Source organism: Guillardia theta (assembly GCF_000315625.1).
Source record: "Guillardia theta CCMP2712 unplaced genomic scaffold GUITHscaffold_11, whole genome shotgun sequence".
Taxonomy (NCBI): Eukaryota; class Cryptophyceae; order Pyrenomonadales; family Geminigeraceae; genus Guillardia; species Guillardia theta.
Genome location: NW_005434663.1, coordinates 343,582 through 365,246, shown reverse-complemented (window position 1 = coordinate 365,246; position 21,665 = coordinate 343,582). Strand labels below are relative to the sequence as shown.

General features: G+C 54.6%; 6 protein-coding genes across 6 annotated transcripts; 3 read left to right on the top strand and 3 right to left on the bottom strand.

The window, feature by feature from the left end:
• The first annotated feature begins 90 nt into the window (after positions 1-90).
• On the top strand, positions 91-3,143 carry GUITHDRAFT_161527 (hypothetical protein). Its single transcript, XM_005838381.1, has 20 exons — positions 91-140; positions 374-453; positions 516-599; positions 654-1,134; positions 1,186-1,292; positions 1,366-1,420; positions 1,472-1,539; positions 1,603-1,650; positions 1,696-1,758; positions 1,817-1,876; positions 1,939-2,014; positions 2,069-2,128; positions 2,177-2,248; positions 2,307-2,359; positions 2,405-2,449; positions 2,492-2,536; positions 2,582-2,679; positions 2,728-2,816; positions 2,865-3,001; positions 3,056-3,143. Exons 1-20 carry the CDS (start codon positions 98-100, stop codon positions 3,113-3,115), a joined length of 1,824 nt encoding a protein of 607 aa, XP_005838438.1. The 5' UTR covers positions 91-97; the 3' UTR covers positions 3,116-3,143.
• Positions 3,144-3,233: 90 nt separating this feature from the next.
• GUITHDRAFT_134387 (hypothetical protein) lies at positions 3,234-4,811 on the bottom strand (the record flags this gene model as incomplete). Its single annotated transcript, XM_005838380.1, has 6 exons — positions 3,234-3,367; positions 3,413-3,523; positions 3,574-3,957; positions 4,011-4,086; positions 4,153-4,776; positions 4,797-4,811. The coding sequence occupies 6 exons, from the start codon at positions 4,809-4,811 to the stop codon at positions 3,234-3,236; spliced, it is 1,344 nt and encodes a 447-aa protein (XP_005838437.1).
• A 464-nt stretch (positions 4,812-5,275) lies between these two features.
• GUITHDRAFT_134386 (hypothetical protein) lies at positions 5,276-6,885 on the top strand (the record flags this gene model as incomplete). The annotated part of the gene is made up of 4 exons (XM_005838379.1): positions 5,276-5,974; positions 6,195-6,378; positions 6,544-6,607; positions 6,834-6,885. The coding sequence occupies 4 exons, from the start codon at positions 5,276-5,278 to the stop codon at positions 6,883-6,885; spliced, it is 999 nt and encodes a 332-aa protein (XP_005838436.1).
• Positions 6,886-7,476: 591 nt separating this feature from the next.
• GUITHDRAFT_134385 (hypothetical protein) lies at positions 7,477-11,876 on the bottom strand (the record flags this gene model as incomplete). The annotated part of the gene is made up of 3 exons (XM_005838378.1): positions 7,477-11,626; positions 11,678-11,757; positions 11,802-11,876. The coding sequence occupies 3 exons, from the start codon at positions 11,874-11,876 to the stop codon at positions 7,477-7,479; spliced, it is 4,305 nt and encodes a 1,434-aa protein (XP_005838435.1).
• An 817-nt stretch (positions 11,877-12,693) lies between these two features.
• GUITHDRAFT_134384 (hypothetical protein) lies at positions 12,694-16,771 on the top strand (the record flags this gene model as incomplete). Its single annotated transcript, XM_005838377.1, has 22 exons — positions 12,694-12,744; positions 12,792-12,869; positions 12,917-13,117; positions 13,171-13,192; positions 13,243-13,304; positions 13,400-13,510; positions 13,621-13,664; positions 13,714-13,759; positions 13,817-13,912; positions 13,963-14,016; positions 14,074-14,114; positions 14,201-14,256; positions 14,306-14,372; positions 14,593-14,640; positions 14,695-14,746; positions 14,796-14,855; positions 14,911-14,931; positions 15,088-15,822; positions 15,950-16,044; positions 16,187-16,334; positions 16,458-16,502; positions 16,727-16,771. The coding sequence occupies 22 exons, from the start codon at positions 12,694-12,696 to the stop codon at positions 16,769-16,771; spliced, it is 2,178 nt and encodes a 725-aa protein (XP_005838434.1).
• Positions 16,772-18,936: 2,165 nt separating this feature from the next.
• On the bottom strand, positions 18,937-20,947 carry GUITHDRAFT_102720 (hypothetical protein; the record flags this gene model as incomplete). Its single annotated transcript, XM_005838376.1, has 13 exons — positions 18,937-18,954; positions 19,003-19,081; positions 19,125-19,171; positions 19,222-19,275; positions 19,326-19,369; positions 19,450-19,506; positions 19,559-19,595; positions 19,684-19,721; positions 19,768-19,813; positions 20,014-20,102; positions 20,575-20,646; positions 20,700-20,775; positions 20,876-20,947. 13 exons carry the CDS (start codon positions 20,945-20,947, stop codon positions 18,937-18,939), a joined length of 729 nt encoding a protein of 242 aa, XP_005838433.1.
• Positions 20,948-21,665: the final 718 nt, after the last annotated feature.

Sequence of the window (21,665 nt, the reverse complement as noted above, 5' to 3'; positions counted from 1 at the left end):
GTCATACTTTTCAGGTTTTCTGGGTGGGTAGGGGTCTCAACCATGGAGGGTGCTGTGTGCGAATTGCGGTATGAGGGCTTTGGAGCGAAGAGCCGCCATGCCGGCGGTGGCGGCAGGAGCGGAAGGTGAAGGCGGCAGAGGTGAAGATGCTGAACGAGTTTACATGTTATCTGCCATAAGCACATTGTCATGTGCTCCTTGAGATGAGTTGCGTGCTCCGGCGGTAACTCGTCAATTCACTTCTTGCCATGCCGGTCTCGATCAGGGGTGAAATCGACAGAGCACCTCGTTGATTATTGGATGATGGCGATGTCTTGTGTCTATGTCGAGGCTTTGATCAATTATATCACTCTTATCTTTTTCATGACTCCAGGACTGTGGCGAAATGGAAGAATGAAGTATCTTCTTCTGAGCTGCACTGCTGCCGTCTTCGTTCTCTACGTCACCATCAAGGTTGCAAATGATGCTCTCCATTAGCGAATGTTTCTCGTTGACATGAAATTAATCACGACCAGACAACATCTCCAACACAGTCGTCCTTAGCTGCGGTGTCTACCATCGGACAAGATATGGAGGACACGCCATACCATACTTGGCAGGTAATGTCTAGCGGCAACGTCGTAACAGCGTCGATTGATGGTTTCGATTGCTAGGATCTCTCGGTTGCTTCATCACTTCCACCACCTTACCTGGTTGGCTCTGTCCCGCCCCAACACCCGAGCAATGTTGTCAGGGATGTTGATGGCACTTTGCTGCCCACGGCGTCCCACGAAGCTGCGGCTCAAGTCATGTCTGTTGTCAAGGACAAACTGAAGACGCTGAAGATCGAGGATCGGTGGCACTTCAGGCGTCAGCTGGACCATCTGGAGCATCTGAGACAGAATCTTGTGAAGTTGACGAGTAGGGAGTCGAGCCTGCAAGATACAATCCACGGCTTGAGGGAGAAGGATCGTCAACTGAAGCTCGAGATGGAGAAGGTTCGGCAAGAGCGCATGTCTCCTGGCCCCCCTGGTCCTCGAGGCCTTCCAGGTCAACCCGGACCTCCGGGTGCCGCGGGCGAGAGCATCGTAGGCCCTCCGGGCAAGCAGGGGCCGCAGGGTCCAGAAGGTGACCCTGGCGTACCTGGAAACCCTGGTGGGCACTTGTATCTGCCGCATGACGGAAGGGATGACAGGATGCTGGCAGGTCCTGCGGGTCCCCGTGGAGCTCGAGGACCCAGAGGACCAAGAGGGCTTCCAGGAGATCGGGGGTTGCCAGGGAAGCCTGGGTTCACCGGCGTCGACGGTGACGAGGTAATCGACTCTCCAGTGTCGCTCGTCGTTGGATCCAAGTCTTCTTTGCACACATTCGTGACTGAACGTTCAGGGTCGTCCTGGACCTCGTGGAGCGATGGGTCCACCTGGCCTCAGGGGGCCATCAGGTAGGAATCAGTTGGCGTCTGGATGTCGCGCTGACCTTGTTTGGCTTGCAGGGTTCCCGGGTCTTCCTGGACTGAGAGGTCGGCAAGGATTCCCAGGGACCGATGGAGTTGAAGGGCAGGTAAGTCAATCGTGTTTGCAATGCCTGGCCCAGCATGGCCGCAGCTGATATGCCCGCGTGTAGGTTGGCCCTCCGGGTCCGCCGGGTCCACAAGGCATTCGGGGCATCCAGGTCAAAGAACTGTCGTCATGAGACGCTTGCTGAGACGTCTTGTAGGGTTGGCCGGGACCCACGGGACCTCGGGGCAACCAGGGATTGCCCGGAAGAACTGGAGCTAGGGTAAGAGCACAACGATCCTGGTGGCTTCGTCGAGACCTGATAGGCTTTCTCGTGCTAGGGTGCAGCAGGTCCACCTGGACCAGATGGAATGCCGGGAGCGCCGGGACCTAATGGACCTGTGAGTTTGACTGCACTAGTGCTGTTCGTGTCCCCCGAGCTCCCATGACTTGGCTGATGCAGAACGGAGCCGAGGGTGCTGTTGGACAGCTCGGACCTGCGGGCATTCCTGGCCCTCAGGGAGTCAACGGAGCCCAAGGTGACGATTAGGATGGATATGATTGGCTCGAAGTGAATTGTTCTGGGCCTGCAGGAATTGTTGGGATCCCCGGGACTGCCGTCATCGGTCCGCCCGGAGATAACGGCGAAAACGGTCTTTAATGATTCAGCCGTTGATGGGGCTCATTGATTCCTATGGCAGGCGTGCCGGGTGACTCCGGAGAGAACGGAGCTGCAGGAGCTCCAGGATCCGACGGCTCGCCTGGCGCAGCGGGTGAGAGCATCGGAGGGTTGTGGACCGGAAAAGCCTCACTAACTTCCTTCGCGTGCAGGCAGCAACGGCGCGCCAGGGGAGAACGGAAATCCTGGAGTTCCTGGCATCCAGGTGGACGTGGGTGGGTAGCATGCACGACTGCTGAATGTGGTGCAGGGAGTCGACGGAAGAGACGCGTCTCTCAGGGCTGCCTCGTGCAAGGTGAGGGTGGAGGACTTTCTCCTTCAGTCTGACGATGAGCAGATTGGAGACCTGTACCCTTCTCCTCACTTCTGGGGGACCGACACGGTGATAGGCAACCTGCCTTGCCCGGCGCTTCTGACAGACTCGCAGGAGCGCTTCGGAGGATGGTGCTACACCCCCCGACAGGAGGCCCGGACCTTTGAGGAGGCCGAGCACGTCTGTCGGGCCTGGGGGGGGCATGTGTTCAGGTAGGCCGCGAGGAGGCGACCTGCCGTCGTTGACCGTCTCCCCCCCAGCTACCAGTCGGTGGACGAGATGGAGATGGCGGTGCGGCTGTTCGGCCACACTCATTTCTGGGTGGGTCTCAGGAGGATGTCCGACTCGGGTGAGATGGTCCCGTCGGAGGCGCAACAGCCCAGCTGACGTCGGGCAGGTGGTCTCAACGGGATGTACCGCTTCACCGACAGCACCGACAACACGTACGCCAACACAAGGTGGCAGTCCGGCCAGCCGTCGAATGCAGGCGGCAACCAGTGGTGCACGGAGATGGTGTGGCAGGCGCAGATGCAGGTGAGGAGGAGGTGGAGGGGAGAAGGGAGGAAGGAAAGGTGACACCATGAGCAGACGGTCCGCTGTGACTCAAGGTTGCCTTTCATTTGCAAGAGAGAGTCGAACGCACCATAGGCCTTGTACGATAAAGAACATCAAGCCCAGTGCTCTGCCTCGTCTGTCCCGCTCCCGAGAAATCTCCTCCCTCCCTCCCTCCCTCCCTCCCTCCCTCCCCTCTTTTCTTGCGACCACGTCACATTCTGCTCTGCATGACCTCCAAGTAGAGGTCCTCAATCTTCTTCCTGCCCCACTCGTTCTCTTTCTTCCGGAGGAACTTGAGGCTCGAGGACAGGGAGGGATCGTTCCCGAAGCAGCGGATGCCAGTCCCTGCGTCAGGGTGAGGATCGAACGTCCCCGCGCTCTCCTACTCACTCTGAAACATCTCGTCATACCCGATGTCTGTCGCTAGCCACGTCACCATATCCTTCAAGGTCACGCCCTCCAGCTGGGATCGGTCGACCCGCCGAGGACGTCTCGAGGAGTCTGGCAAGGGATGAGAACGAGGGTAGGAAAGATGTCCACCTAGATCTCACCTGCGTTGCCGGGTCTCCTTTCCACCCTCTCCCTCCTCTCTGCCGGGGGCTCTCTGTCTCTCCTGCTCGGCTTGTCCATCGGCATCTGGGAGGAGGAGCGAGCTTCTCTCGGAGCTCTCTCTCGTCCAAGGGAAGCCACCTCTCTCATGTCGCTCCCTGCTGCAGGTCTCCTCCTCTCCTCCCCTGGTCCCATCGGGGCAGGTCTTCTCCTCTCCTCCCCTGGTTCCATCGGGGCAGGTCTTCTCCTCTCCTCCACTCGGCCAATCGGGGCACGTGTGTCCTCCCTTGGCTGTGCCGTTGGCCGCTCAGCCGACCCAGCGCTAGCGTCCGCTCGTTCAGCATCGACGAGCTCGCGAATTTTCTTCTCAGGCTTCTCCCGCTTTGCTGCACAGACCCAGTTAGCAATTGATGAGGCAGGATCAGCACGTTGCGCCTACGCTTGATCTTATTCTCTTGTATAATCTCCTCCTCCAGCGTCTCTGCATCGAATACGAAGATTTCCAAGAAAGAATCCTGGAAACAAGAACAACAACATCATCATCATTTCCGCAGCATCCTGCACGTGGCAGATGTTCTCACCGGTTGGATGTACTGCTCGCTATCCTTGGATGTAAGAAACACAGGAATCTTGACGTCGCCTCCGATGTTGTTCGGGTCGCCGGGAGCGAAGAGTTGGTCGTCTGAGTTCAAGATCAGAAGCGCGTCCGACGCCGACTGCTGCTCGTTCGTTAGTACTACAGGCTCTGCGTAACTTCTATACATCACCTGAGCTCGCAAGGCCTTCGCTACGAACGATTCTCCTCCTCTGCGCATGATCATGATCTTTCGGCTGTTCTTGCCGCGTCCCTCCGTTGTTTCCTTGTCCTCCTCGAAGGCAGCAAATCCAGAAATGCTGGTCCAGCGGGGACCGAAGGAGGCGCGGACGCAAGCGAGCTCGACTGTGTCGTCCACTGTCAACGAGCCGATACCGTCTAACGCATGAGCTTTGGGCAAGCTCAGCAGCTTCTGGTCCTCCTCCTCTCCCGTCATGACGGAGTTGTCCTCTGTTGCGATCGGTTGCTCGCTGGCTCCTCCGCTGCTGAGGGAGAGGAGCTCTGCTCTGATCTCCTCGTTCTTCTTGTTGGCTCTGATCCCCCACTGCTTCGCAAGGTCCTGAAGCTCCTTCCTCGAGAGCAATTCCAGGTCCTCCACACTCCAATGGACCTGCCCTCCTCCTTCCTCACCTTCGCCAGTGCCATGGCTGTGCTGGAGGGGGCTGCAAAGGGGAGATCGACGACTGCCTGGTAAGGCAAAGAAGCTGGGGAGGGCTCCAGCACGAGGAGAGCAGCGTCGATACCTTGTTAGAGGTGATGGAGGAGCAGGAGGTGCGAAGAAAGCAAAGAGCGAGGAGGAAGAGAGTGAAGGGGAGGAGCAGGACTTTGAAGAGGAGGAAGAGGAGAGTGAAGGAGAGGAGGAGGAGAGTGAAGGAGAGGGTGGGGACAAAGAAGGAGAAGGGGGGGACAAAGAAGGAGAAGGGGGGGACAAAGAGGAGGAGAAGGCTGAGGGCGCCATGAGGCTCAGGAGCGCCGCTACCGCCAGGCGTCGCATCGTTGATAAAATTCCCCGACTAATGGGAGCTCATGATGGAGGGGTGGGGGTGGTTAATTAGTACGGAGTAAAATGGGACTAGTGGGGTACTGAGAAGGGGGTAGGGGCCGAAAAAATGCAAGGTGTGCTGGGGCTGTGTTTGTTAGTAGCCATGGCAGGGGGGATGATGACGGTTGGAGCGACGATGGGAGAAGAGAGCTTGCAGGGAAAGACGATGAGAGGAGATGGGAGGATGCAGCCTTGTGCTGGGTTCGTGGGATATCTGCCATGCAAGGTGGCAAGGTGCCAGGGTCAACGACGACGATGTTGCCTGATAGGAAGGATAGACAAGAATCATAGGAGAGCGAGCTTGAGATCTTCTCAGGTTATGCTGAGAATGACAGGGAGCGATGAATGGATGTTCACGTCGGCCAAGGGCTACGATGCTTCCAAGAAGAACGCTATAGACATACCTGTGCTGGTCAAAGTGTTCGGAGAAGAAATCTTTCCGGGAGAGGAGAAGTGGATCTCAGCCAGCAAACCCTCCGATGAGCTTCTCCTGCGCGAAACTCTCGCCAAGAATGCGAGCATGGCATACGTGTCCGGCGCAAACAGCAGAGAGCCGACGGGTGGCAACGTCGGCTTTCTGTCCGGGTCAACGGCCATTCTGGTCAAAGTTGTGGCTGCAGAGGAGACGAGGAGTCTGGTGAGAGCGTTTGGTCGGCTGCAGCTCCTTGCTCTCGTACATGACAAGCCGTACATCGTGGCGTCGGCGGTTCCGAAACGAGATGCTGTGATGACGGCAAGGAGTGTTGAGATCCTGAAGAGCTTGCAGGTGATGAAATACATGTCGACATTTCTTTCAACATGTCCTTCAACATGTCCTTCAACATGCCTTTCAACATGTCTTTCAACATGTCTTTCAACATGTCTTTCAACATGTCTTTCAACAAGTCTTTCTACATGTCTTCCTACATGTCTTTCCACACCCACGACGTCTCTCAACATCTTTCCATTTTCACATGGGGGCTGCAACGGTAAATCTCAGTCCGCAGGAGAAGATGACCAAGCTGTACGAAGAGTACAAGCAGGTGCAGGCGGCGATAGTGAAGAAAAGATTCGAGAAGAAGATGGAAGAGGTCAGGGATAGCGCCTTCCTCGCGGATATTCCCTTCGACGAGCACATGAAACTCGTCAACTCCACGGCCAGAGAACGTTCCACGGGCAGAAAAACTGCAGGTTCGTCATGTCATAAGGTGGCAGAAATTTCATGAATGTGCTGTTCTGTTGTGCTGCCGTCTTGTTGTGCTTGCTGCTGCGATGTATTCTGGTTGTGTCTTCAAGTTCAGACTGTCAGGCTTCTTGTTGATGTCGACCTCTTTGTTGGCTCTGATGGAATCGCAGAGGGCATTCTTCAATCTGTTGATCAAAGAAGCCTCGGGGAACAACTTGACGAGCTTCTTGCAAGGTTGATGGTGTTGAAGTCCTTCGTTCTCTTTCTTCTGTCCTCCCCCCCTCCCTCCTTTTCCTCTCGTCTAGACTGATCCAATCTCTCGCAGTCTCTCCTCCCTCCCCGTGTCCTGGGAGGATACGAGGGACGTGCAAGATCGAGCTCTGCTGCAAGCAGAGATGACTTCGTTCCTAGTCCTGCGGTTGTCGTGTCGGATGATTTCAGTCAGCTGACGGAACGGCAGAACGTTTGACATGGACTCTAGAGAGAGAAAAGCTCTTTTGGAGGTGACTTGATCTGCCCTCACGATCGATGACGATGGGGAGAAGAGGGGGAACAGGAGGGGAACAGGAAGAGGAGGAAGAGGAGGCGGTAGCAGTTTGTTGTTGTTGTTGCTGCTGCTGCTGCTGATGATGATGATGATGATGATGATGATGATGATAATGATGATGATGGTGAAATCGTTGTTTGTTTTGAATCAGAGCTCGGATTGTTTGAAAAGGACCATCAAAGCCATCGAGCGGCTAGAAAATGTACTTCTACTCCTGCTCCTGCTCCTGCTCCTGCTCCTGCTCCTGCTCCTGCTCCTCTTGCATCGCTTTCATTCCCTTCCACTTTCGTTGCTGAGAAGTTTCCAGGACTTACCAAGACTACGTGCAATCTTGGCGCTTTCGGGGATATGATGAGGACAAATCATCTTGTTATTGTACATACCGCACTGATTTTGCCTCTCCTCGCCCTTCCAGCCATCCTTCCCTTCCCTCCTCCCCTCTTGCACTCCCCTCTCACCCGCTCTGCTATCATCTCACTCCTCCTCCTCCTCCTCCTCCTCCTCCTCCTCCTCCTCCTCCTCCTCCTCGACCTGTCTCACGTTGTCCGTGCCCTGCTCACCGGAAGATGCTTTCATACGTGATGATCCGATCTCCGATCCTCATGGCGGACTCAAACCGAACCTTCTCCTGCTCCTTCCGCAGCCGCATCAGCTGCCTCCTCAGCCCTCCCTGCAGCAGCCTTGCCGCCTTCGCCTTGACCTGCAGCGTCTCCTCTGCTATCCTCCTCCTCACGCTCTCGTGGTATGCGTCTCGCTCGAGGAAGCACCGGACTTTTCCTTGCAGGATCATGATGGCTGGCGCGATTCTGCGGGCCTCTTGCTGGAGGAGCAGGCGGCGGCAGGCGGACTGGAGGGTGACGATGGAGGAGAGGAGGCGGCGGAAGGTGAGGGAGGAGAAGGACTCCATGAACTCGCTCCTCCTCGCCTCCATCCTCACGGCCGCCTGCAGCTTCGCTGCCGCCCTCTTCCTCACCGTCGGGGCGTTGCGCGTTATCCTCGCGTGATTCATCTTGCTCCTCCTGATATTCACCAGCGACAAAGCGCCCCTGCTCGCCTCCTCCCCGTCGTGCTGCTCCAGCCATCGCTGCGTCCTCATAACCGTCGTCCTACTCTTTGCGGTCTTGACCTCCTCCTCCCTCCTCCTCTTCTTCTCCCTCCAGCCCTTCACGGTGCTGTGGAACCATCGCTGGATCTTGATCGCTGCGCTCAGCCGCATTGCCTCGGCCCTCTTCTCCTGCACCAGCTCCGACAGCCTCAGCAGGAGCGTGACGTTGGCTCCTCCTCGCACCATCGTTCGCATCCTCTCCTCTACGATCTCTGCTTCTGCAAGGCAGCGCATCACCTGCCCGCTCTTCACCGTCAGCTGCTGCCCCCCCTGCTCCTGCTCCAGCTCCGCCAGCAGCCATTTCAGCCTCCTCTCCTTCGCCTCTTCCGCCTCCCGCTGGATCTGCAGCCTCCTCCTCTTCAGGGCATTGTAACGGATAGCTGCTGATGAAGGCCGTACTTGCTCCTGCTCCTGCTCCTGCTCCTGCTCCTGCTCCTGCTCCTGCTCCTGCTCCTGCTCCTGCTCTTGCTCCTGCTCCTGCTCCTGCTCCTGCTCCTGCTCCTGCTCCTCATGCACTTCCTTCTGCTGAAGGAGCCTGTTTTCCTCATCCAGAGGTTCTTGACCTTCACGAGAGTGCTTGTCTCCCCGCCGCCCATCCGTTTCCTCTCCTCCCTCCTGCCTCTCCCAACGACGCACACGCTTCCCCTCTGCGGGTGCAGGAAGACTGATCTTGCGACGAGGATGGGAGAAGCAGGGAGAGTTGCCCCTCGGCCCTTGCGGCATGAAGGTGACGGTCTGGCTGAGAGCTCTGGTCCTTTCCAGCTTCGCTACCTCCTCCTCCAGCATCGAGCTCTGGATCCTCTCCTGCAGCCTTTCCGCCATGCTCAGCTCGCAGTGTAGAACTCGCGACTCCTGGCCCTCCAGCAGCGCTCTCGCCATCTTCCCTTGCTCGCGTTCTCGGTGCGAGCAGCGGTCGACCTCTGCCTCCTGCTCCCGCAGCCTCCTCACGATGGTGCTGTCCCTGGGCACGTGGAGGAAGGGGAGCTGCTGCTTCATCAAGCTCCTCTTGACGACTCGGACCTGGTGGGGCAGCGAAGCGTGTGGGATGGCGGGAAGGAGGCAGGAGACTTTCGCCTCCTCCACCCTCCCGCTCCTCTCCACCGTCTGCATCAGAGTCTCCCCGACCGCCTCCGACCCCAGCAGGCTTCGAGCTCTCTCCCGGATTTGCGGGACTTCCGTCATCCACATCCCCCGCTGCTTCCCTGCCTGGACCCGCAGCTGCTCCTTCCCTACCGAATGCCCGACGACTCGGGAGAAGAGCCGGTCGAACGGCTGCTTCCTCCTCTCACACCACAGCCGAGCAGAGAGGAAGTGAAGGCGGATCAGCCGACACCGCAGGCAGGCCTGGAGAGTGATCGAGGCAGCAAAACGTAGCGCGTACCTGCTCCTCCTCTCTGTTCTCCTCGCAGCTGCTTGAAGGACCCTCATCACAGCGTGGGGGTTCATGAACGACCACTTGAGCAGCAGCGGAGGACTTATCCTCCTCCTCGCGCACGCTTGCAGTCGCTCTACCGGCCAGACCTTGGCAGCAAGCTCATGCCTTCCTCTCACCTGCATCGAGAAGTCGAGCCTGTTCACCGTCCTCCTCAGCTTCGCCTGTAGCACACAGGTCCCCGCTCGTCGAGCCCTGTGCTCAGTCGAAGCTACACCCATCCTTAGCGCTGCCTGCAGCCGGCAAAGGAGCCTCGTCCTCCTCACTCGCCTCCACAAGAATCTGCTCAGGAAACGAATCCCGTCCTCTCCAATCCTGTTCAGCGCGAAGTTGCAGCTGGCCTGCAGGCGGACGGCAGCACGGACGATGGTCAGCCATTGCAGACGGAATTTCGTCCGGACGAAACAGACGGAGAGAAATTTCACAGAAATCCGCAGCTTCTCCTTCCTGTCGATGGCGAGTCGCCTCCTGACCGCAGCCTGGAGGACGGTAGCACACGAGGATGCGACAGCCTCGACCATCCCCTTCACTGCAGCCTCCACCCAACCATCGCAGTACCTCCTGCTTGCGCTACCCCGTCGTACCATTGCTTGGAGGGAGGATACTGCAGACCGAGTCCGCTGGTAGTCACTCTTTGACTGTCTTGCCCGGGCCAAGGACACGAGTAGAGCAGAACTTTCAATCGTCTCCGCATGTCTCCTGCGGCTGATTGTTCTCAACGCACTGATACCTATGATCTCAACGGACCGCTCGACGACTATCATCCTCCGCGTAAGGATTTGAACCAGCGCTCTTGAGCAAGCTCTTGTCAACGATTTTGCGCTCGTTTGCCTTTCGACGAAGCTCCTTCTTCTCACCACCGAGTTCACAACAGCCTTCAACTTCACAACATTCCTGGAAGCCATCTCTGCTCGCAGGCTTGCCTGCAGCGTGCTTGCCGACTCGTTCCTGATCTTGTCTCGCTCTTCCAACAGGAGAGGGAGTTGAACGATGCTCCTTGTCGCACAAGACACAGCTATCCTCTGCAGCACGCATATTTGTCTGGCCATCAGGATGTAGCGTTGCCGGCACATTCTTCCAACCCAGAAGCTCTGCAGCACACTCGACGCTTTCTGTCTCAAGTAGTGATCTCTGATTAATCTCGCCTTCACGTATTGCAAGATTCTTGCCTTCTCTGGTGAGCAGCCTATCGGCGAATGAAGGAAACCATCCTCATCTTCGTACTGTCCCATCGACCATGGAGTCGACCTTGGAAACTTTAAGACAAGATGAAGATTTCCTGTCCCTTCACTCATGCTTGCGGTGGCAGGTGTCAACCAGAATTGAAAGCAGTGTCCTGTGCAGTAGCTCTTGATCCTCCCGCTGTTTATCCACTGCACTACGACTACCTCCCCCTCGTTGGCTTGCAGAACAACCCCAGGCCCCTCCTCTCCTCGAGTTCGAAAGTTCATGCCATTGAGCGCAGAGCGACCCTGAGAACTCAATCTCACTGTCATTCCTTCCAAGGCAGGAAAGTCTAGTCCAACTGCACACTCCTCATATGGGGAACCAAATGCCTTCCTGCGCTGTATTGCTGTCACAACGAAGTCTACCTCAGACGTGTCAAGCTCCCAGCTGAAAACAAGACCCCAAGGATTGCTGACTGCACAGCCTAGCCGCCAACGACAAAAGGAGTCGAACCCCAGAGAAGATTGTCTCTTGCTCCTGATCTTCTCCTCATGTCCTGCATACCACTCCCTGATTCTAATCCGCTCTTGGACCAGGTACATCCAACCCATGAAGTATCTCGCAGTTGACGAGCCTTTCATACGATGAACTATTCTATTGCATAATTCTCGCACGCGTATCAGCTCGTGAGTCTTGTCGATCCATGCTTCGAATGCTGAGATGACTGGTTTCCTTTTCACAAACTTCTGAAGGCGAACAAGCTTGGTCATCATATCTACCATGGCCGTATCCTGACCTTGACCTTGACTGAGCCATCTCTGATTTGATTGTCGTGTTCCCCTCTCATGCTCAGTGAATTGCGATGGATGCCTGCGGTCTTCTGCGCTTGTGTTTAACATCACAAACTTTGACCTTCCATCGAGACACAACATTTCAACGTTGATGTCTTGCCGCTCAATGCTATCAACAACACGAGAAATCTCTTCCATGCTCATCCCAGACCTATGAAAGTGAAGTCATGTTTCTTCCCTCCACCTCATCCTCTCAGATTACACGTTATGTCCTGCTATGGAGACCAAGGCGTCGCCCTTGAATATTCTCCCCGACCTCCATGCCGCTCCATGCTCGACCACCTGCGGGCAACCTTCATCTTCATCCCCATCATCAACCAGCTCACGTGAGTGACTCGAGGAAGCGCCTCCTCCTTGCCGCGCGCCATGGCCACCCCGAGCGCGGCCACCATGCCCGCCATGCCGCCAGCCCGGCCGTTGATGCGGACCAAAAAAAAATCACAGGTGAAGGGAATGAGGGGGATGAGTGGTCTGTGAATGTCAACTTGGAGGATATATCATGACTTCTCATCACAGGGTAGGGGTGGTCAAGACCTCTTTGAGGAGGGGTACTCTAGTGGTCATTCGAGGAGGTTGGGGTGATGGTCAAATGGACTCTGAAAATTTTAGAACCACATTCAAGAAGGGGGGTAGGGGTCATGATGTACGGGTGAATTTGACTCGAATTTGATGGTGTTTGGTGGAAACGTTTGAGGATATTTTGATTTGGAGGGGGTGGGGTACAATTACTCGTAAAAAAAAGAACGTCACTCCGTCAAACAACAAGTGGCGACATGGTGCAAGGGGTCGAAGGATGGCGGCAGAAGAGAGGAGAGAGAGTGAAGAGGGAGCAGAAGAAGATACGAAGAGAGTGAGAGAAGACTGAAGGGTGTTTGTAGGATAGAGTCGAAGTGAGAGCATCAGTCATGTCTCTATTTTGTCGCCTTGGCGAGTGATTTGATCTTTCGTCTTTTTGTCATTCGCCTCTAGGGGAGGAGGAAGCTATATTCCTACACAAGTATGGCTTTCGTGGCAAGCACAGCAGCGAATGGTGCACGGAAGATGCTCAAAGCCCAAGTCGGGTGAGCATTGCGACCAACCCCGTAGTGCCAATCTCACCTTGCGTGAAATAGCCTGGGAATTTCCAAGATTGACAATACAAATCCTCTGATCTCACAGTTTCAAATCGTCAAATCAGGTGAACAGATCAAACAGCTGCCTTATGTGTGACGCCTATCAATGAATCCACCAGACACCTTTTATTATGGTGCTGGAGAGCAAAGACGAAAGGTTTGGACCTGACTCGCTCTCTTTGTTTTTCTGAAATCGTTGAACAGATTGTGTTGCTCAAAGATCGTCTTGCTATCGCTCTAGAAGGCGACGATGTGATGTTGGATTACATCCCCCTACATGAGGTGAGGTTGGGGTTACCTTGTCTCTCGGAGCTGACAAGAACTCGAAGATCGAGGTTGTGCAAAACGGTCATCATGACATCCAAGCGCTTTTCAACGAGATCGATACCGACGGGAATGGATGTCTGTCGTTGCAAGAGGTGGAGGATTCTTCACGCTGCCTCTTTCTTGACCTATGGCCATTCCCGAAGTTGAACCTAGCGATGTCGAGGTTTGGGATCAGTTCCAGGAGGATCGCAGCCATTTACGAGGTCAGACAATCTACAGGCTGTCTTCTGAAAATTCTGAGATTCTTGCTTGACAGGAAGCTGACATGAACAAGGACGGTCAGGAAGTTCGAATCTGCCAGACGAAGCGTTGAAATGTTTGTTTGCAGGAAGCATTCAGTTCGAAGAGTTTCAGAGATCGATTCTGCCAGCAATCCTGATGGAGAGCAAGGTTCGCAACTGTTAGCTCTACTTGATTTATGCCAATGAGCTTGGAAAATCAGGAGATTCTGCATGTCAGGACGATTGCTGATGGGTACAACTCAGGCACTTGTTTATACCTTATGTGGTGGAAGGGAAGTGAAGCATACTACAGGAAGAACATATTCATTTCGAATCTTCAGTCTTGATAAGTTGTCGGAGGATTACAAGATCAAGGTGATGTACTGTGTGATTTATGTACTATTCTCTTCATTCTTCTCATTATTGCAACCCTCTCGCCAATGATGCTGCCTTGCCGATGCTTCTGAAGGACTTTTCTTCTGCAGTTTGTCGAGGAGTGGATCTCAACCATGGAGCATCAGATTACTGTGTAAGATTTGACATGTGGAGTTAGTAGACTTCTCAACCTGCTTGTATAGTGCAACCAAAACGTGGAAGAGAAACAACTTCTGGACGACTCTAAGGGTAAGCAGTGAAGGTTTCTGCATCCTGGTAGATGATGACTATTGCATGGTAATGTAGAAAAACCTATCAAGAGTCTACGATTCAAACATAACACAAACATTCTTCGCTCTTCTCATTGCATTGAACTTCTGTGCTACAGCAGCAGAGCTGCAGGTAAAGAGAGGAAGGTGCGCGCTACATTGCAGATGCAAATGAATGTGAAGGTGACGCCGGAGGAGGGATCGAGTACATCGCACATGTTTGAGATGCTCGACGTGGTGATATGACTGTCATCATGACTTATGCAAAACTTTCTGACTGGCGGGTGTGAACAGGGTTTCACGCTCGTGTTTGCGTTCGAGCTGCTGGTCAATATGTGTGCCCATTGGTTTTTTGAATTCTGGAGAGACAAGTAGGAGAACCAAGCAGGAGGGTCGAAGTGACTCACATTCCTGTTTCCAGTTGGAACGTGTTCGACTTTATTGTAGTCTCAGTCACCATCGTCTCGCTCGGACCAGGTCTTCATGGTCGTCACGTTGCAGGCTGCCTTGTGACGACTAGGCGCAGTGAGTTTGCCCTTCATCAAGACTCTTCGATTGCTCCGAGCGTTTCGAGTGATGAGGATCTTTGCGAGGTGAGTGAAGATGGGGGAGAGCAGGAGAGGGAGAGCAGGAGAGGGGACAAGAGAGGACGATAGGCGAGGAAGAGAAGGAGAAGAAAATGGAGAAAGCAAGGAGGAGGAGGAGGAGGAGGAGAAAAAGGAGGATGAATGGACAGCGAAGAGGAGGAGGAGGAGGAGGAATAGAAGGCAAAGGGGAGGAGGAGGAGGTGAGGCTGATGATTTGATTCTTCAGGCTGAAATCTTTAAGGATGTTGATCAATGCTCTCACGGCCTCCATCTTGTAACGACAACACAGGAGGGTCAGCCATGGTCAAGATTGACTTTGACACGTCAGGCCTGTTCTCAACGCGATGCTGATCGTCTTTCTCGTCATGGCCATCTATGCGGTCAGTTGTCTCTCTGACTGCCCTGTCCCTCCGCTGAAACTCTTGCAAGGTGCTGGGAGTGAGCTTCTTCCGCAAGCGAGACGAGAATCACTTCAAAACCTTCGCCCAGGTCCTGCGATCGTCTCGCGTCTTAGGGGAGCCTCGCCTTTAATTGTTCTTCGCAGGGAATCTTCACCATGTTTCAAGTGAGTGATCAAGAGATGCTGGGGAACGAGTGAGAAAGGCAGAGAGAGAGTAAGGAAGGAGGAAGGAGACATGCAGGCAGGCAGGCAGGCGGAGGGAGAGGAAAGAAGGCAGGATAGAGGTAGAGAGGAGGAGGGGAGATGTAAATCAGTTGTCAGGTGTCAACGTTCGATGACTGGGCAAGCATCTCCCGCGATCTCTTCAACGCGGATGGCTCGATGACTCCAGGATCGGCTCTGTTCTTCGTCTCCTTCCTCATCATCGTCTCCTTTACCCTTCTCCCCGTCGTCATCGCCGTCCTCCTAGACAACTTCACCACGGCGACAAGGAGGGAGAAGGACAAGAACGAGCGGGAGAAGCTGGAGCGAGAAAGGGGGGAGGGGACAACAACATCCATCGACCCGCTCCTTCAGACCTTCATCAACGTCAAGTCCGATGAGGAGATGAAGAAACGCTGCTCCGACCTCTTCGACCGCCTCGACGTCGACCGATCCGGCGCGCTGAGCTGGCAGGAGCTCTATGAGGGGCTTAAGAAGATGGAGTTCAAGCCCAGGATCAATTTCTCCCAGGACGAGTACAACGCCATCACCCTCCAGCACTCTCTGTGCGATGCTGATGGCGAGCTGGACAAAGACGCGTTCGAGAGGACTTTGCGGATCCAGATGTTGAGCTTCGCCGAGAGAAACCTGGCCAACTCTCTCCCAGCTGTCATGAGGGACGACCAGCACTTCGGCTTCGTCATGTTCGCGCTGAAGCTCGCGGTGGGAGACATCACGAAGAGAACGCTTGGGGTTGACGTCAGCAAGAGGACGAGGGAAGAGGAGCAGCAGCAAAGCTCGAGCATATCGCACGTGGAAGACTCAAAGACGTCAAGGGGAGGAGATGAATCCAAGGTTTCAAAGTCGATCGAAACTCTATGCTGACCTGACGGCATGCAGGAAATGATGATGCAATTCATGGCTGCTGTGAACAAGCATAATACTGCTATCATGGAAAGGTTGCTCTCTCCTGCTTTCACAGCTATATGATCCTGATCCTGATCCTGATCCTGATCCTGATCCTGATCCTGATCCTGATCCTGATCCTGATCCTGATCATGAAGAGGATGGTTACATGTACTGATTGTTGTTGATCGAGTCTATTCGGTTTGAGAACGATGGTGATGAAAATTGCAATTCGAGGAGGAGGATTAGGGGAGGAAGGGAGGAGGGGAACATATCAAAGGCAATAGTAATGAAGTTGCCTCGATGATTGCAGATTGGAAGCGCTTGAAAACAAGATCGACAATCTGTCGTCGAAACATACAAAGGAGGAAGCAAAGAAGACGAGGAGAACCATGCCGAGAGAAGTTGACACCGAGAGACGAAAACTCAACAAGCCGGAAGGACGACGTTCGAGCACCAACGTGAGCAGCAATATGTTGCTGCTTCATGCCATCCTGATAAGACAGAGATGAAGAGGAGAGGATCTATGTTATGCTGATATGATAGCAATCTTAATGCTGAAGGTCTTGATGGTCATTTTCCAGGGTTTTCACAATCTCTTCCAAATTCACCCTGCAGCACAGAATGAGGTAAGAAGATGAGAAGAAACGATTCAACATCGATCATGATTGCGATTCAGCGGCAAGAAGACAACTTCATGAATTCGATACGACGAACTCATTCTGATCCGCAAGAAGACAACTTCATGAATTCGATACGACCAACTCATTCTGATCCGAAGGACGAACCCATAGACATGTGAACTTCTGTCTTTGCCTCATCTTTTCATGCTACAATCATCCGCAATGCTCAGCAAATTGCCATCAACATCCCTTCAATCATCATCATCGGCTCTTAATCCTACTCCTCCTACTCCTCCTCCTACTCCTCCTCCTACTCCTCCTCCTCCTCCTCCTCCTCCTCCTCCTCCTCCTCCTCCTCCTCCTCATACTCCTACTCTTCCTCCTCCTATTCCTACTCCTACTCTTGCTTATTCTCATCCTCCTACTCCTACTCCTACTCCCTTGTGGTATCAACAACTCAGATCATGTTCAGGAACGCCTGGTTGTCAGAGATTGATCGCGTCTTGCCCGCTGGCAAACATTCAAGTTTGAAGACTTCCTCGCGCACAAGAAATGTCTCGAACTCAGAGTTTGTAAGAAACTTGTCATTGTTACTTATTGCTTCTCCTTTCTATCCTCCTCTCCTCTCTCCTCCTTCTCCTCTCCTCCCCTGCCCCCCTACCTCCCCTCCCCTCCCCTCCACTTCCCCTTCTCACCCGTCTCCTCCTCTTTCTTTCTCACCTGTTCCCTCCCCTCCCCTCCTCTCCTCTCTCCTCCCCTCCTCTGCTTCGTGCTCATAGCAGATGACGCACTTAAGGTGGTCGTGGATAATCCGCAGGGCGGCAGCGTCAACTTGCGCAAGGTGACAAGAAGAAAAGGAGTAGAGGAGGGGAGGGAGGAGAGGAGCGGTGCGGTGGGGAGAGGAGAGGAGGTGACGATAGCAAGAGGGGAGACGAGAAGCAGAGCAGAAGGGGAAAGAAGGAGAGGATAGCAGAAGAGAGAGAGGAGAGGAGTAGAGGTGGAGGCGGGTTGCTGAGACGGCTGGTGCGATTGCAGACACACGCGTCCATCATGTGACATAAGGAGGAGAGAAACTTTCTAGAAATGATCGGAGACGGAGAAGTCGACAAGAGATTGAGAGAAAGAAATGTGAGAACAGGTTGAAAAAGCTAATATGATGTCAAAGTATTGAAGAAGTCCATTGAAAACTATTCATGTACATTCGTACCAACATCCCTCCCTCCCTCCCTCCCTCCCTCCTCCAGGTTCCCGTCACTGACTCAAGTCGACTCGTCTGCTCGGCTTATCGTAGTTTACTTGTATCCTCGACTCTATCACATCCCCCCTCCTCCTCCCTTCTCGCCGCCTCGTCCCGTCGGATCACGCAAGGCAGACGCTCCCCGTCGACGCTGCCGCCGTGGAGGCGCTGGAGGCGCTCGATGTAGGCGATGGCGGCGCGGAGGCGGGCGAGCTGGAGGGCCTTGAGGGAGCAGACAGGAGGAGGGGACGAGGACAAGGACAAAGAGGAGCAGAGAGAGGCAGAGGAACAAGAGGAGCAGGGAGAGGCAGAGGAGCAGGAGCAGGACAAGTGCGACGAGGGCGACGCAGGCGGGTCGCTGTCCGAGAGGCGCCGGGGAGGAGAGCTCATGGCGTCCGGAGATGCAGAGGAACAAGAGGGGCAGGGAGCGCGGGACGAGCAGGAGCAGGACCGGGAGGATCGCGGACGAGCAGAGCACATGGTGTCGGGCTGAGCGGCGGACAGCGAGGGTGACGCAAGGAGACGACGAGGGGGCTATGAAGGGACCTGAGATCCGAAAAGCCTCCATATCAGATCCGTCAGCCCCGAGACCTCACATATCTCGCAAGCAGACTCCATAAGAGCTTCTTTTCTGCTCCATGCCTGCTGCCTGCTGAGATCGAGAAGGATCTTGAGTCGTCGAGAAGCCGGGGGAAAGCAGGGTCACGGACTCCAAGTTTAGTCTTCTTGGGACGAAGCAGGCGCATGTGCGTCTCCTCGCCGAATCTCTGGGATAGCCCCGGGTGAACATCTAAAGGTGTCACTACGGGGTGCTGTGACCGGTATCGTGACGTATTGGGGGCTCGAGGTATCGTGATCGGGCGTCCGCCTTCTTCGGAACATCATTTTACGTATCTTGAGCAGGGTCACGGACTCCAAGTCTTGTCGCCTTCTTCGGAACATTGCCTCCTCACTTGTCTGGGGGGATTGCTCTCTCGTACTCGCTCCATCGAGATCCTCCATCCTCGGGCTGCCCAGGTGCTACCATACTCACCTCGTCAACCTTCGCCAGGGGAGGGAGGGTGGAATGTCGCTCCCTCAAGCAGGTTGCATTCATCCCACGTCCCTCCATCTCGTTTCGGTAGTCGGTCAGAAGATTGTTTCATTTCGAATATCATGCTCATCTTGTCAAAGCTGCACTACTCAGTACAGGAGGTCGACGTCTCACAGTTCGATCCTCTTCTGCAATCATGTCACTTGTCGCGTCTTCCCCCTTCTCGCCATCATCACCGTCAGACCTCCTGCTCCAGCGAGGAAGGCTCCTTCCTCTCCTCCGACCTTGACTTCCACCTTCTCACCCTCCTGCCAGCTGCGACACCTTCATGAGACACGGGGAGATGTCGAACTCTCACCTGTACGACGATACAAGCTCGTCATCAGCATCCAGGTCTTGCAAGCTCTGCATCGGGCGTGAGAATCGCAGCGATGGGTCTGAAAACCCGATCCCACTTGTAGGAAGCTGAGAAGCTCTTTGTATCCTTCCGGAACGACCTTGTTTGTCTTCTGCGCTTGTACGTCAGCAGCGACGGTTTGCAACTTGTCCTCCTTCAGACCTGCTCCTTCTGTGCTACCCTGATGATTTCCGCAGCGATCCTTACTGCGACAAGTCAAAGTGAAAATGACCATGATGATCTTCATCTCTCATGTTTTCATGTCTTGTCCTGCCGTCTCTTCTACCTGAGATGTCTTTGAGCAGAGACAGGCGAGGAAACAGACTCCCGTAAGAGATTTCATCTGTTGATGGCACGAGCATCAGATCTGTTATCTTACTTGATCTTGGACGTACCGATCGATGCCATGCGAGCTAAAGTTTCAGCAGCGACCTGAGCCAAGATGCGAGAAACAAAATACAAAGTGCAACAAAGTAAAGATGAAAGAAGAAGACGAAGTGATAACAAGATCTGCAATCACCTGCAACATGCTGGGAGTAATGCTCGAGATGCCAGCAGCTGCAAGAACCTTCACTCCCACATCAACGACCTTGCGTGACTTCACCGAAAGTCGCCAGCGAGATTCCTGGATAGACAAACAGAGAGGTCGCCTGCCGACATTGTTGAGACCAGTTCAGCATCATCATCGAACAAGTCTGAGAGTCATCAACACATGATGTCAAGGTGGTCTGAAGATGAGAAGATAGTTCCACACGTGTCATGACACAGACAGCTCAACACAGATGTCAAAGTGATGTCAGTGCCGCTCTCATGATGGATGGATCCATCGATCTCAGCAATCGCTCCTCACCCTCGACGGGATGAGAGCGACTCCTTCATAGCCGAGTGGACGATACGGCAGAGGGTCGTCTCCTCCCACGTAGAGGGTCTTGCCGTTGCCTGGGAGGAGATGACTGGAGTTGGGCCGACCACAGGACAAGACGAGGAGGAGGAGTTCACAGAGCAGACGAGATGAAGGTACGAAGTAGCGGAGGAGAGCAGGGGTGGGGAGGGCGGGAGAAGCGGAGGAGAGGGGCATGGGAGGAGCGAACGACAGGAGAGCAGGAGATGGAGAGGAAGGCGAGCAGAAAGAAAGAAACAAGGGAAAGCAAGCAGGGGTAACAATCTCCGACCTGTCGTATGATGCCAAGTATCCGCTGACGAACACTCAGCCTTCCCCTGAGTGTTGGAGAGGACGATAATGCCGGGCCTTGAAGATGAAGAGTGGTTTTCACTCTCGGAGATTGTTGAAGGCAGAAGGAAGCAAGCATTCGCAACCAAAACAAATAAGATACACACCTCTCATGGTTCTTGTGCAAGATTCGCAGCACATCCCGATCGAACGCTCCCCTTCCATCCCCTCTCGTCATACAATTTGGAAGCATCGCAATGCTTGCACTGACCTGATCCCCGAGGCTCCGATCAAGATCGTCGCTCGGATCCCCTTTGTCACATGTCAGAAATGTCTCCTCCTCTGTTCCCACGGAGTTCACAGACCTCCACGACTGTTGACACATTTCGATGGAGTCCTAGCAAGCATGATGAGCTTTTGAGCTCGTGTAGAGAAGTTGTCCTTGACAACCAACCTCTCAGTCTCGCCGGCAGGGGCTTTCTGAACTTTGATTTCTGCCAACTTCAATCACCTTCTAATGCTAACGTAGCACACTCCTTACGTAGTGATGCCTGTCTTCAAGGGTGTAAAGTCCCTTTTGTGCGAGATGGTCAGAGGTGAAGCAAACAATCATTCGGGACCCCGTCACTGACTTTCCCGTCACTGACTCAAGTTGACTCGTCTGCTTGGCTTATCGTAGTTTACTTGTATCCTCGACTCTATCACATCCCCCCTCCTCCTCCCTTCTCGCCGCCTCGTCCCGTCGGATCACGCAAGGCAGACGCTCCCCGTCGACGCTGCCGCCGTGGAGGCGCTGGAGGCGCTCGATGTAGGCGATGGCGGCGCGGAGGCGGGCGAGCTGGAGGGCCTTGAGGGAGCAGACAGGAGGAGGGGACGAGGACAAGGACAAAGAGGAGCAGGGAGAGACCGAGGAACAAGAGGAGCAGGGAGAGGCAGAGGAGCAGGAGCAGGACAAGTGCGACGAGGGCGACGCAGGCGGGTCGCTGTCCGAGAGGCGCCGGGGAGGAGAGCTCATGGCGTCCGGAGATGCAGAGGAACAAGAGGGGCAGGGAGCGCGGGACGAGCAGGAGCAGGACCGGGAGGATCGCGGACGAGCAGAGCACATGGTGTCGGGCTGAGCGGCGGACAGCGAGGGTGACGCAAGGAGACGACGAGGGGGCTATGAAGGGACCTGAGATCCGAAAAGCCTCCATATCAGATCGGTCAGCCCCGAGACCTCACATATCTCGCAAGCAGACTCCATAAGAGCTTCTTTTCTGCTCCATGCCTGCTGCCTGCTGAGATCGAGAAGGATCTTGAGTCGTCGAGAAGCCGGGGGAAAGCAGGGTCAC